General features: G+C 38.5%; 1 protein-coding gene across 3 annotated transcripts in view; it reads left to right on the top strand.

Annotated features, from left to right (window-relative positions):
* The window catches only part of Pafah1b1 (platelet activating factor acetylhydrolase 1b regulatory subunit 1), a 58,167-nt gene extending 45,400 nt beyond the window's left edge, over positions 1 to 12,767 (top strand). For all 3 annotated transcript variants that reach the window (XM_032913370.1, XM_032913371.1, XM_032913372.1), the window contains exons 6-11: positions 429 to 597; positions 2,002 to 2,104; positions 2,860 to 3,088; positions 4,383 to 4,484; positions 7,336 to 7,492; positions 8,988 to 12,767. In XM_032913370.1, the coding sequence (XP_032769261.1) occupies positions 429 to 597; positions 2,002 to 2,104; positions 2,860 to 3,088; positions 4,383 to 4,484; positions 7,336 to 7,492; positions 8,988 to 9,061 (834 nt within the window). In that variant the 3' untranslated portion in view covers positions 9,062 to 12,767. The remainder of the gene's footprint in view (positions 1 to 428; positions 598 to 2,001; positions 2,105 to 2,859; positions 3,089 to 4,382; positions 4,485 to 7,335; positions 7,493 to 8,987) is intronic.
* The last annotated feature ends 624 nt before the right edge of the window (positions 12,768 to 13,391 follow it).

The following is a 13,391-nucleotide window of genomic DNA, read 5'->3' as shown; positions in this document are numbered from 1 at the left end:
TTTTGTTAATCATGAGCATTTGATTCAGGAATAGTTTGTAGTTTATGATTTCTTTTTAGTCCTCTAAATATCTGCTCTAATAAAATTGAGAAATTAAGTCTACTGTTCTACATATGTTGCTCCTAATACATCTTTTTGCACTTGAATTTTTTTATTTATGCCTAGAACTTACTATCAGACTAGTGTGAGTTGACTTTTTGTACCTTCTCATTAACATAATGAAGTGGTAGAAAACTTAACACTGAGGTCTTTTAGATAGTTGGAGAATCAGTTTTTCTCTGTAGAGAAAAGTCACTTTGTACTTAAAGATTTGATATTTCTAACATAGATTACTTATTTGCTAATTAGTAAGATGCCAAACTGAACTAAGTATAACTGTGAAATGAAGTGATGGATTGGTATTAACCATTTTCCTATTCACTTGACAGGTGTGGGATTATGAGACTGGAGATTTTGAGCGAACTCTCAAGGGGCATACAGATTCTGTACAGGACATTTCCTTTGACCACAGTGGCAAACTCCTGGCTTCCTGTTCTGCAGATATGACGATTAAATTATGGGATTTTCAGGGTTTTGAATGCATCAGAACCATGCACGGTAAGGTAGAGGGCAGTACTTTAATCTCAGGGCATTTAAGAGAAGAAATAGTTTTCCAGTCATGTTTGGGTACCCTACATTTAATTCCTAGTTTTCTGCTTTGTTGTGAAAGCTTGATGAACAAGCCTTAGTGGTAGAAGTTTTCTGTTAAGAGCATTTAAGGTTTGCGTGACGTACTAATTTGTTTTCTCAAGTATATTTGGATAAGAAAAACTGCCAGGTCATTTTAGTCCAAGAGAAACGGGCAATCTACTGAGGAGGTTGGTTCCTTTTCATTTTGTTTTTTGTCAAGAGACCAGTGTGGAAACTAGAAGCCAGAGTCTGTTGCTACAGTATCTTTAAGTGTCCATAGGTTATTTCATCTGGAAAATAAAAGGGATAGTGCCTATGGCATAGAATTATAACCATAAAATGACTCATTCTTAAACCATCTGGTAGATAAGAGATACTGACTTTTGTTGGTTTAATTTTTTGGAAAAGGGTCTTACAATGTACCCTTGCCTGGCCTGAACTCAAAGATCTGCCCGTTTCTACTTCCCTCAAGTGCTGAGGTCAAAGGTATATACCATCACACCTGGCTCCGTTTTCTTTAAAGATAATGATTATTTAGATATGTGAAAGAAAAAAAAAAGGCTGTGTGATTTTAAAACAAACCTTGTGAATTGATACCTATACAGAATCCCAGCAGGCAGGAGTCCTTTGTAGGGGAAGGGGTTAACAGGTTTAAGGCTGGCCTTCACTACAAAGCAAGTTCCAGCCCAACTGGACTGCATAGTCCACCACTCTCAAGAAATCAAAACGATCCTGGCAATTTTGGTTTATGCCTTTAATCCCAGCACTTAGGAGACAGAAGCAGGTGGTTCGAGACCAGCATGGACTACAGAGTGAGTTCCAGGACAGCCAAAAAAACTGAAAGGAAAGAAAAGAAAGCAAAACAGTAAAATTATCTGGTATTTAGCACACAGTTAGGTTTATTATTACATTGAGTATATGGTTGAAGTTTGCGGTTTTTTTTCACCGTTAAGTGTTTATCAAGTGTTTTAGGCCAGCTTGGATGCTACTGAGAATCCTCTCTTAAAAGACAGGAAAGTTCCTTGAAGTCATTGTCTATTCCTTCAAAAATATGTGTCTTGAGCTTTTTTCCAGAAAACATAGCTAATTTGGAATATGAATCTTATTTATGAACTATCAATGCATTATCTTCTATGAACAATCAACATCAAAGATAAACTTCTAAATATTGGATCAGATTCTGCCTCTTACCTCTTTTTTCGTAATACATTTTTAATAATCTTGTCATTTAGATAAAGCTCAGAGCAAGAAAACTTTCTGTAGTTTTTTTAAATACCATGGTTAAAAACCCACAGTTAACTATTGAACACTTTGCTGTATTTTGTGTTTTAGGCCACGACCACAATGTCTCTTCAGTAGCCATCATGCCTAATGGAGATCATATAGTGTCTGCCTCAAGGGATAAAACTATAAAAATGTGGGAAGTGCAAACTGGGTAAGCAGATTCTGTTGGAAAACATCAGCTAAAAAAAGATTATAAAAACAAAACAAAAAGTTTTTTATAGTAATTTTATCTTTAATAATAAATAGTAATTTTATCTTTAATCTAGAATGATCACCAAGACTGAGATATATATATATATATATATATATATATATATGTATGTATGTATGTATATATATGTATGTATGTATATATATATATTTAAGGACTTGGAAATTTAGCATAGGGGGAAAACCTTTGCTTTAGTGCACAAGGCCCTAGCTTCCATCCCTAGCACCAAATTAATTTTTACACACACACACACACACACACCTCCCCCCCCGCACTGCATGCACTGTAAACATGAATGCAGGAAGGACTCTTGGAAGTCAGTTCTGCGCAATAATCTACTTTCTATTTTCTCTGGTTTGTTTTTGTTGTTGTTAATTTTGTTTTTCTTATCTGGGTTTAAATTAGAAATTAAATAATGTATATGCTGGTATATATTTAGTAGACTTGAGGTTTTTAAGTTACATTGTGTTTAGTGGTGTTTCCTATCAGCGTATTTTACCTGGTGTTGTTTTACTTTAGGATAGTGCCCATTTTTTATTAACCAAGATTTTACATTTATTTTGTTGATGTAGTATAATTTCTCTAACTATTGTTATTCTCCTCATCTTGATTTGAAACTCATTTTGTATCACTTCTGGAAAGTGTTCCCATGATTACCATTTATTCACAATGTACACTACTACTTAAATTGACAGCTACTGTGTGAAGACATTCACAGGACACAGAGAATGGGTACGTATGGTGCGGCCAAATCAGGACGGCACTCTGATAGCCAGCTGTTCCAATGACCAGACTGTGCGTGTATGGGTTGTAGCAACAAAGGAATGCAAAGCTGAGCTCCGAGAACACGAACATGTGGTAGAATGCATTTCCTGGGCTCCAGAAAGTTCATATTCTTCCATCTCTGAAGCAACAGGATCTGAGGTACTGTATGATTGATTACATGTCTTTGTATGATTTTGTTAGTGTGTTGTAGGTCAAAGTCTTAGTAACTTGTGTGATTCTCAGTCTAAGGTTTCTGGATACAGCTAAGCCTGTAGCCTAGAATTCCGAGTTTTGAGGCTCTTTGCAGTTGTCAGTGGTGTTTATGTTTTTCCATCAGTTATTATTGGGTCAGTGAGATGGCTCAGTAGGTAGACACTTGCCACTAAGCTTAGTGACTTTTTGATTCCTGAACCTCCTTTGTAGGAGGTGGGAACCAACTCCTCCCTCAGGTTGTCCTTTGATGTCTGCCTATATGCCATGGCAAGCACTGAGTACATATACAGACAGCTACACAAAATAGCTCACCCTTAGTTTGTTATAAATTGGAGATTTTCTACTAAAGAGAAAATTGACCATTTGAATCCAGGTAGGATGGCCCTGAGATGATAGCATCATCTCAGGAAACTAAGGAAACTAAGGCCCAAAGGCTTATAGCAAAACCCTGTCTCAAAAAGAAAAACAAGAGAAAATGAGAAAACATAACCCTCCACCCCTCCCCTTACCAATTTAAAAAAAAAAAAAAAAAAAAAAAAATTTTTTTTAATACTTTTTTTTTTTTTGTTTTTTAATTTTTTTTTTTTTTTTTCTTTTCCGGGGAAACACACAAACCTTGCGCTTCCTAGGCAAGTGCTCTACCACTGAGCTAAATCCCCAACCCCAAACCCCTACATTTTAATAAAGCTCTAATTTTTTTTTTTTAAGTTTTGTTTTGTTTTTTGTTTTTTTTTTTTTTTTGATACAGGGCCTTACTATGTAGCTCTGGTTATCCTGGCTGGTCTTTAACTCAGAGATCTCACTCTAAATTAATCTTCTGTTTATGATCTCATTACAAATTACAAAATGTTCAAATTCTAAATAATTCTTTATACTACCCTCTGGTGGTTGTTAATTTATAATATATGCTAGGTTTGATGCTAAATTTGTATAAAACAATACTGATTGGTTTAAAATCTTTTTTGATCACAGACTTGATATTGATCAGGGCTTTTTTTCATGCTACGAGAGAAGTATGTCACTTAGCTATACATACCTAACCTCACTGCAGAAGACATGGGCAGTACATTTCATTTTTGGTGTTACCTAGGCAGGGCCTATCTTTCTTTGTGGGCTAGGTACATGTATTTCAATAAATGAAAACAATGTTTTTTGCAAGATTTCAAATGCATGTCATTATTTTAGATAAGTTTTAAGTCCTTATTTTTTGTATGGGAAAAATAATTTATGTTTTTTATAGACTAAAAAAAGTGGCAAGCCTGGACCCTTCTTGCTATCTGGTTCCAGAGACAAAACTATTAAGATGTGGGACGTCAGTACTGGCATGTGCCTTATGACTCTGGTAAGTCTGCATCATTGCTCTTTGGCATCTTCATTGTGTATTTACCTTTGTGGATTAGATACTCTTGTGTTTTCTTACTAAATCTCAGTTCTGGGATTAAAATAACTATACGTTTATAAACTTCTTTAAAGTTTTATAAAGTGCTATTTTATACAATGCAATGTTATAGAAAATAAATGTATAAAACCCAGTAACTGCTGAAGGTAGGATCTTAGCTCACTATGTAATAGCTACTCTGGAGGAGAAAGAAAGCTCTTACAGACTTGTTTACTTTTTGTAAAAGTTTTTATTTTATGTACATTGGTGTTTTGCCTGTATGCATGTCTATGTGAGGGTGTCAGATCCTCTAGAAATAGGTAGAGATACAGAGGTGTGAGCTGCCATTTGGGTGTGGGGAATTGAACCTGGGTTCTCTGGAAAAGCAAACAAAACTCAACCACTGAGCCATCTCTCCAGTTCAACTTTTTAAAAATGTTTTCTCTCTTTTCATCTGTCATCTCTTTGTTGACATTTATCTTAGTTTATTTTTCTATTGTGAAATTAATTATTCTAACTTAATGAGTTAAAGGTGTTTAAGTAATGTTAGCAGTATTAGAGGTTCACTATAAGGGAGGTGGGTAGTAGATATTCTGGTTTGCTTAAGAAGCTCTAACTGGCTATTGTTAAGCTAGTAGCAGGTCTTATACTATAACATTCATGGTTTTAGAAGCTGGGTTAAGTGCTGATTAGGTCTGCATATAGAATGTTAGCAACATGTTAAAGTATTCTGTGGTATTAATTGAGAAGGGAATACTGGAAGCAGGAAGGTACAGTACAATGGAGAAATGGGAGGAGAAATTTGGGAGAAGGAACAAGACAGGATCAAAAGCTATGTAAGTATGTATAACAATGCTGAAAGAAAACCCATTACTGTAAGCTAATTTAAAAGATAAAAGAAGGACCAGTTGGAGATGGTGGTGGCAGTGATGGTGGTGGCAGTGATGGTGGTGGCAGCAGCACATAGCTTTAGTCTTCATAGACACAGGCATATCTCTTGAGTTCAAGGAAACCCAGGACTACACAGTGTTACCCTGTCTTGAAAACCAAGAAGAAACAAACAAACAAACAAAAGATAAATTCCCAATACTCAAGAGGCAGAGGTAGGAGGATCTCTGTTAGTTTGAGGATAGTATGGTCTATATAGAATTCCAGGTCAGCCAGGATTTCATGGTCAAGACCCCATCTCTCAGAAAAACTGTGTTGGTTTGTACCATGTTGGAAAAATGGATCTTTTAAAAAAATCTTTGTGCTCTTCTGTCTGTAACTGCATGGCCACCATTTTTCCTAGGTTTCTTCAACTTGTAGATACTGAGATACTCTCTCCTGCTTCATTGTGGTGTGGCCGCAAAGTATGGGGCTTTGTTGTTGCTGCTGCTGAATTGGTTTTTTGTTTGTTTGGTTCGTGTTTTGTTTTTGAGACAGGGTGGTTTTTGTTTTATTTTTGGTTTTTTTTTTGTTGTTTGTTTGTTTTTGTGTTTTTGTTTTTGTTTTTCCCGGAGCTGGGGACCGAACCCAGGGCCTTGCACTTGCTAGGCAAGCGCTCTACCACTGAGCTAAATCCCCCAACCCCTGTTTTTTTGATTTTTGAGTCCTGTAAGTAACTTAACTATGTAGACCAGCTTGTCCACAGACTCAGATCGATTCAAGCTGCCTCTACTTCCCAAGCCCTGAATGCGCACTACCATGTTCAATTCATTTTTCTATTGTGTTTTCTAATGTACTTTTGTATCTCTTCATGTGTTTATGCAGATGTGTGTGCCAGTCCCTGAATAGGCCAGAAACATTGACTCCTCCTGAAGTGGGAGTTACAGGCAGTTGTGTGTGACTGTACTGAATGCTGGGAACCCAACCCCAGTCCTCTAAAAGAGGACTTAACTGCTCAGTCAGCTCCTCAGCTCCTCAGTTTGCTTTTTTTGTTGTTTTTTGTTTTCAGACAAGGTTTCTCTATGTACTGGAACTCTCTCTAGATTAGGCCACCTGCCTCTGCTTGAGTGCTGGGATTAAGGGTGTGTATACCACTAACTCTGGCTCACTGATTCTCTTAACTGCCTAGTCATCTCTTTGGCTTCTCAATTTTTAATGTACTGTTGTTGTTGTTGTTGTTGTTATTGTTATTATTATTATCATCATCATTATCATTATAGCATCAAGGGTCTGGAGAGATGGCTCAGTGATTAAAAGCACTAGCAGTGGTTAAGAGCTCTTCCAGAGCATCTGCAGTTGTTTTCTAGCACCTATGTGACAGCTTACAACTCCAGTTCCAGGGGATCCAATCTTCTTTTGGACCTCTGAGAGCACTGCATTCAATGTGTTACACAGGTATACATATAGGCACAACACCCATACACATAATAATTTTAAAAAGTAATAATGAAAAATTGAAAGAACACTAGTGTGTCTTAAGAATATAGTTCAGTTAGTTGAGTGCCTGCCTAGCATAGCATACATAGAACTCTGGGTTAAAACTGCACAGGACCAGACATAGGATTCCAGCATCCAAGGTGAAAGCAAGGAGAATCATTTCAAGGTCAGTGAGTTTAGGCACCTCTCAACTACATGGGACCATGTTTCAAGGTGGCGGTTTCTGGGGCTGTGCCTCACTTGGTAGAATCTACGTGCATACAGAAACCCTGGGTTCAGTCCCCAGTACCACAAGAACTGGGTGTGGTAGCATCTGCCTGAAGTTTAAGGTTATCTTGTGCTGTATAAGACCTTGTCAAGAAAAAAGAAAAACACTGATAGATACGGTTTCAGTGTTAAAATATGTTCTATCCCAAATGTTAAATAAGTCAAATACCTTTTTGTCTTTAAGGTGGGTCATGATAATTGGGTACGTGGAGTTCTGTTCCATTCTGGGGGGAAGTTTATTTTGAGTTGTGCTGATGACAAGACCCTCCGTGTATGGGATTACAAGAACAAGCGATGCATGAAGACCCTCAATGCGCATGAACACTTTGTTACCTCCTTGGGTATGTACACATTGTGAGGTTTCTGAACATTTGCATTTTGGAGTGGCAGATGTAGCAGTTTTATGTAACCTTGTCGACTTTCCCAGGTAAGAAGTGACCAAGTTCTATAAGGGTAAAAGGCCTATTTCAGCCTTGTGGGTTCCTGCCAGTGGCTTTAAGCTTCTGTTTTTAGAATTAAGCTTATAGTTAAAATACTGTTTTCTCTGTTGTGCATTGGGTTTGGAAACTAGACTTGTGAAAGGGTGTTTACTGATTGATCACTCCTACTAACTGCCTGGTATTTTTCTTTCCTATTGTAAATTTTTTAAAAGAAATCGTAAAGGTTCTCAACGTGTGTGTTGAGGCCCCTTTGAGGTTGCATATCAGATTTTTACATTATGATTCATAGCTAGCAAAATTACAGTCATGAAGTAGCAACGAAGTAATTTTATGGTTGGCAGTGGCTCCACCGTGAGGAACTGTATTAAAGGCTTAAGTGCTAGGGATGTCGCTCAGTGGTGTAACAGCTAGCATAGCTTGACTGAGATGTTAGTTTCAATCCCTAATACTGCAGAAGAATAACAAATGTAGCCTGAGCTACATAGCAAGACCCTGTTTTGAGGGGGGAAAATAAAACAAATACGACTAGCAAGATGGTTCAGCAGGTAGAAGTGCTTTTGGACAGGCCTGAAAACCTATGTTTAATCTCCACATCCCAAACAATGACAAGTGAGAACTGGCTCCTGTGAGCTGTCTTCTGACCTTTCCGTATATGCACACACTCACAGAGACAGGCAGACACTATCTAGGAGCGTGGTGACACTTTCCCCAGTTTGGGCAGCAGAACAGGATGATCATGTCCTAGATTTGAGTCCAGCTTGATGTACATAGCAAGGGACACATGGCAGGACTCTGTTGTTTAAGAAAGCAAAGAAAAAAAGGACTTTTGTACTGTATACCACCATGTGCTAGAAACTTAGGGAATGGTATAAATGTCATGTCCTCAGTATCATCTGGAGTTTATAAGAGTGAATCCAGTAAATTGTAATTACTAGGGTGTGATGGATGGACCTTATGGTGACAATAAAGCCCTTGGTAAATTAGGCATTAGGTATTGGTTGCCCATGTCAAGCATTAGTACTAACCCTGAAGCAGAGCATTCAGTAAATGGATGTGGTGGCTGAGCGTGCACTTGCTAGTAGATTTGAGCATTGTTTGGGATGATACTGGTGACGTCAACAGGAATTTAATAGTAGAGTTTCAAATTCCCCAACCTAGTTGGTAAGCTTAGTGATTGTAGCAGTATGGATGGTATGTATACAGAGAAAATTGTGGATATTGTATGCAGCTGTGGAAGCAGAGGTTCATGGATTCCCAGAGCTTGGGAAGCTGACCTGGAGGAAATCAAGTTCAAGGCCTGCTGGGGTTATAGTAAAGATACTGCTTAAAACACAAAAGCAAAAATTCTGCCAGGCTGGGTATGGTTTAAAAACAAGCCTTTTCTTTTGTCTTTCAGATTTCCATAAGACGGCACCCTATGTGGTTACTGGCAGTGTAGATCAAACAGTAAAGGTGTGGGAGTGCCGTTGATTGAGTCACATTTGGTTCTTCCTCCCTTTTTTCCTCTGGATGCACTCTGATGATACCATGGTTACCCCATTTGAGCTCTGTTTAAATAAATATTGTCCTTTCATGTAAATTATTCTGGATGTAGATTGAGCTTATTAAATGTTACACACAAAGTATTCATGCATGGTGAATCCAAATTGTATACTGTAAATTTACATATGTTGTCTAGAAGTACCATAGGGGTTAAAAACCTGGGCTGGCATTGGTCACACCAGGCCTACAAGGGCAGAAGTTGAATAAATTGAACTAGGGCACTAAACTGAATAGTTGACAGTGTCATTTTATGTTGGATTATTAATTATTGTTTTTCTTCCTGCTATCTGTTGGTGCCTGACTTGATGGCCTCATTTTGGGGAAAGTGGTTATTAGGGCTTTTTCTGAAATGTGTATCTATGTAACATCACGTAAGTGTGCTTAATGAATCTTTAAGGGGGTTAGATAGTAAGACTACAGTTCAGAATCTCTTGCTCCATCTATGTAATGGGGATTACACATTGAAGTTTTTGTCATGACCCCTTTGCCAAATCAATAGGATATGTTTGTTTTGGCACCTATCAAGCGAAGGCTAGTGGTTTATTTCTGTAAGAAAATGATCGTAATTCTCAAGAAAAATCTCAGCAGCTAACTAGTGAATCCTTTTTCATTTTGGTCTCACTGCTCTGTAAGCAGGTCAGGAGACACTGTCCTACTCTGAGCTTCTCTTCTCCACACTAGACACACAAGTCGTATTCTCCATACTGTTGGACTGTGTAGTGATGTGACTCCCCAGTAGAATTTGATCTTCCCATTGAGTGTCATGGTACAAATCACTATGTGTTTATGATGTTTTTAGGGATGTGCAATGTGCATGTCAGAAGGACAAAGAGGACAAAGCTGCGTGCACATTTTAAAGGTGTGGAAGAAACAGTTTCCAACATGAACCTGGTAACAATTTGGACTGTTTCACTTACAAGTTATAAAAAAAGTGACAGGGTTTATTGAAGCGTGCATAGAAATATACCGGTTTTCTTTTCATCTTTTGTTTATATGTAAATGTTTATAAGTATATGGGCCTATCTGTAAGTGGATATGTCTATATATGTATATCACACACATACAACCTCCATGTTGTTGGGTTTTGAGTTTCTGAGGACGTGCTAAAACATAAGCCTAGAGTGACTCTTGCTGGGGAAATAAATACCAACCACAGCCATGCTTTAGAATAAACTCTGTAATGCTTCTGACTCTAAGGGGCTTTTCTAAGCTGAGAGAAAGTCACTTTATTCTCCCCTCTAATGGGCCATTCACCATTTTACACATTCCTGATAGGCTGTATATTTTGGTCCAGAGTTACTACAGTAGGTTTAAGAGAATTTTGGAACACTATTCCATTGTCAATTGTTAATAAAGAATTTATCGCCTAGGTAACCAACTTTTTTTTTCTTTTTAAGAAAATCAATTTGAAAAGTTAACAGCAACAGTGACATACATAACAATGACAGTCTAACAATGGTAATTCTTTTCTGGACTGTATTTTATTCGTTTGTATAATAGAAGATTTTTTTAAAATGTCCCTTTAAGTATTGAATGGAAATTTGATTCCTGAAAGGACAAAGGGTGAGAATTAATGTCCTGTAGATAAACACAAGAGATTAGGCTGTAGCAGCAGCAGCTTACTGTCTAGCCTGTGTCCTTTTCGTTTGTTCACCTGTTTGGTCTTAATATTCCTCAGATTTCTCTAGAAAGGAAAAGTGTTTTGAGAAGTAAGTGGCTATTTTTGAGGACAAAACTCCATCATGATTCCGTAAACACTGTAGGTTAGCTTTTAGGACAACATTGCCTCACAGCCCTGCTTACATTGAGAAGTCTTTTTCTCCTAGCCGTTCTGACTGGATTTTTCTCCAAAAGCTATGGAAAATATCTTCGTTCTCATTTGCTGCTATTTCCTGTCCTATTTCAAGAATATAAATACATAGAAATGGTGCATCTTAACATTTGTTTGTATGTGTTAAAATGTCTTGTCTTTTAATTCAGTTTTAGCATGTAGCAACATGAATTGTTTAAGGGTAAGCCACAACATCTAGACATCATTCATAGAAACAATAAAGAATGGTACCAATGTAGAGGAGCAACCTGGGTTTCCTCCCCTGCAGCAGTGACTCTGACAACGGAGGAGGGAGTGCTCTGTAACAAAGCTGTCCTCACTTGGGAGATTGCCACAGCCTGCTGCTTAGCTGAGTTACCAGACATCCTCCACCTAAGCAGCAGCAAACATTGAATCTCAGGGATGGTCCACAGCTGGATCCAAACATAACGAGCCCTGTTGGAATAATGAAGGGTGGCGGGGCAACATCCACATCTGGCATCGGATTTGCAAAGGTTTCTTGCACTGTTGTTTGACACTGCCCTGTTGATGCCCTTACTCTTACGTTACTGTTTTCTCTGTCTGCTGTCTAACCCTGTGCCTTGCCTGGGATAAGGACAATGATAAAGTTACTGGTTTTGGTTGTAAGTAGAGGACTTTATCAATTGGTTAGCGGTTCACTGCTGCTTTGTTACTTTCTTGAGTCAGATTGGCTGCTTATTAAGAAATAAAAAGCTGATAGAATTGTGTACTTGGATGATTGTTGATTGTGTGTGTAAACAGACATTCCAGTGCCACCTATAGCACAGCGTGCCCAACAAGTCCTAACCGCATGGAGAGTGCAAGCTGCAGAGGTTTGTGTAGGCGTGACCTGGAGAATAGTTGCTTTTGACATGACATCTTGCACTTTAGGAGACTAAGACCGTCCTGTTCTGTCTGCATGTGGTGTGACCAATGGTGTGCTCAGAGCACTACCCACAATCACTAGTGTTAGCAAGCCGTCCCGGGCCGTGATGCACTATTAGTCCTTTGGAAGCTTTGGCTTTAGGCTCACCAAGCCCAGTCTCCTGTTTGCCTCTTTCTGTTCTTTGTGAACTTCCGATAATACCACTCACTAAAGTTTATTTTTTTTGTTTGTTTTTTAATTTAAAGAAAAACTATTTAAAAATAAGGACATTTTGTTTGTTGACAGTGGTGACTTGATAATCCTTAAGCAACAAGTTGAAATAGAAGGAAAAGGCACTTAAAATGGTTATTCTTCCTGTCCAGCTGTATATAAACCCAATGTGTTGGTTAATCTAGATGGTGCAAAGGATGTCATGGTAGACAAGCAACATGGGCAGAATGGGAAGAAAGGTTTTGGGTTTTTTCCAGTGGGCTGGGTTGGGTGGGATGGGGTAAGCTGGACTCACAAGTCACGACTGAAACGGGCCTTTTTATCCTTTCACTGTATCATGTAAGTAGCTGCTTTCTCGCCTGCTTATCCTAAAGGCATCCCCAAAGCTCACTCTGAAGATGTTAGAAATAAACACAAACTCTACGAGTTAGAAGTCGATCCTGACACTGACATGAAGGCAAGCATTGATTTCATATGAACGTTGCAGAGGTGGTAATTGGAGAAAACAGTTCCCCAGATTGTAAGAGTTCACTGAAGATATCGACACAATTTTAAAAATCAGTAAAGGAATGTATATAATATTGCTCTTGTGTTTTACAGTAAGATTTGTTGCTCTCAGACTGTGTAAAACAAAATTTATTCATGTTTTCTGCATATTAAAAATCTTATTGTACCAATTGGTAAACTATTAAATGCCTATAAAACTAGATCTGGTGGGGTTTTTTCGATGGGTATTGGGGGTGAGGTTTTGATTTTGGTAGGAAGTGAGGCTTGGCACCAGGAACAGAAAGAAGGTTAGTTGGCCATAAGCAACGGTGATATTGGGAGCTGCTGTGCTGCCACTGTCTTAATGCTATTGTCTACCCCCTCCCTATCTGGAGGGAGCAGCATGCCTGTAGGGCTCTTGTAGCCATAGGCTTGAGCCAACCTGGAACTAACTGCATTGGACAGCTAAGTGCACACTCCTCCAGCTGTACATTCTGACATTGACTATAAACTGGCCTCTTAGAGATAAACAAAGACTCAATCCCAGAGATGAGGGTCCTGCCCATTTTGTTTCTGTCATCTCTTGCCTTGGAGATAAGTGTAAGGCTTCATTTGTTCTGGATGCCCCACCTCATGCTGATCCCTCATGTCCTTAGCTGTCTCTATCTTTTTGTACACAAGAGTGCAGGTTAATGTAGTGCCTCTTGTTGGAAGGCATCTTCCCAACCAAAAGAAGCTGGGTGAGAATGTACTTGGCCAGCTTTCCTACTAGATTATGGGACCCCTCCTTTTTCCCCCTCTGTTAAGAGCATGGCATTAGACCTGACCACTTTTCCCTCCAATTG

Source organism: Rattus rattus, chromosome 9 (assembly GCF_011064425.1).
Source record: "Rattus rattus isolate New Zealand chromosome 9, Rrattus_CSIRO_v1, whole genome shotgun sequence".
NCBI lineage: Eukaryota > Metazoa > Chordata > Mammalia > Rodentia > Muridae > Rattus > Rattus rattus.
The sequence above is the reverse complement of the archived record's forward strand: the minus strand, read 5'-3'. Positions and strand labels throughout refer to the sequence as shown.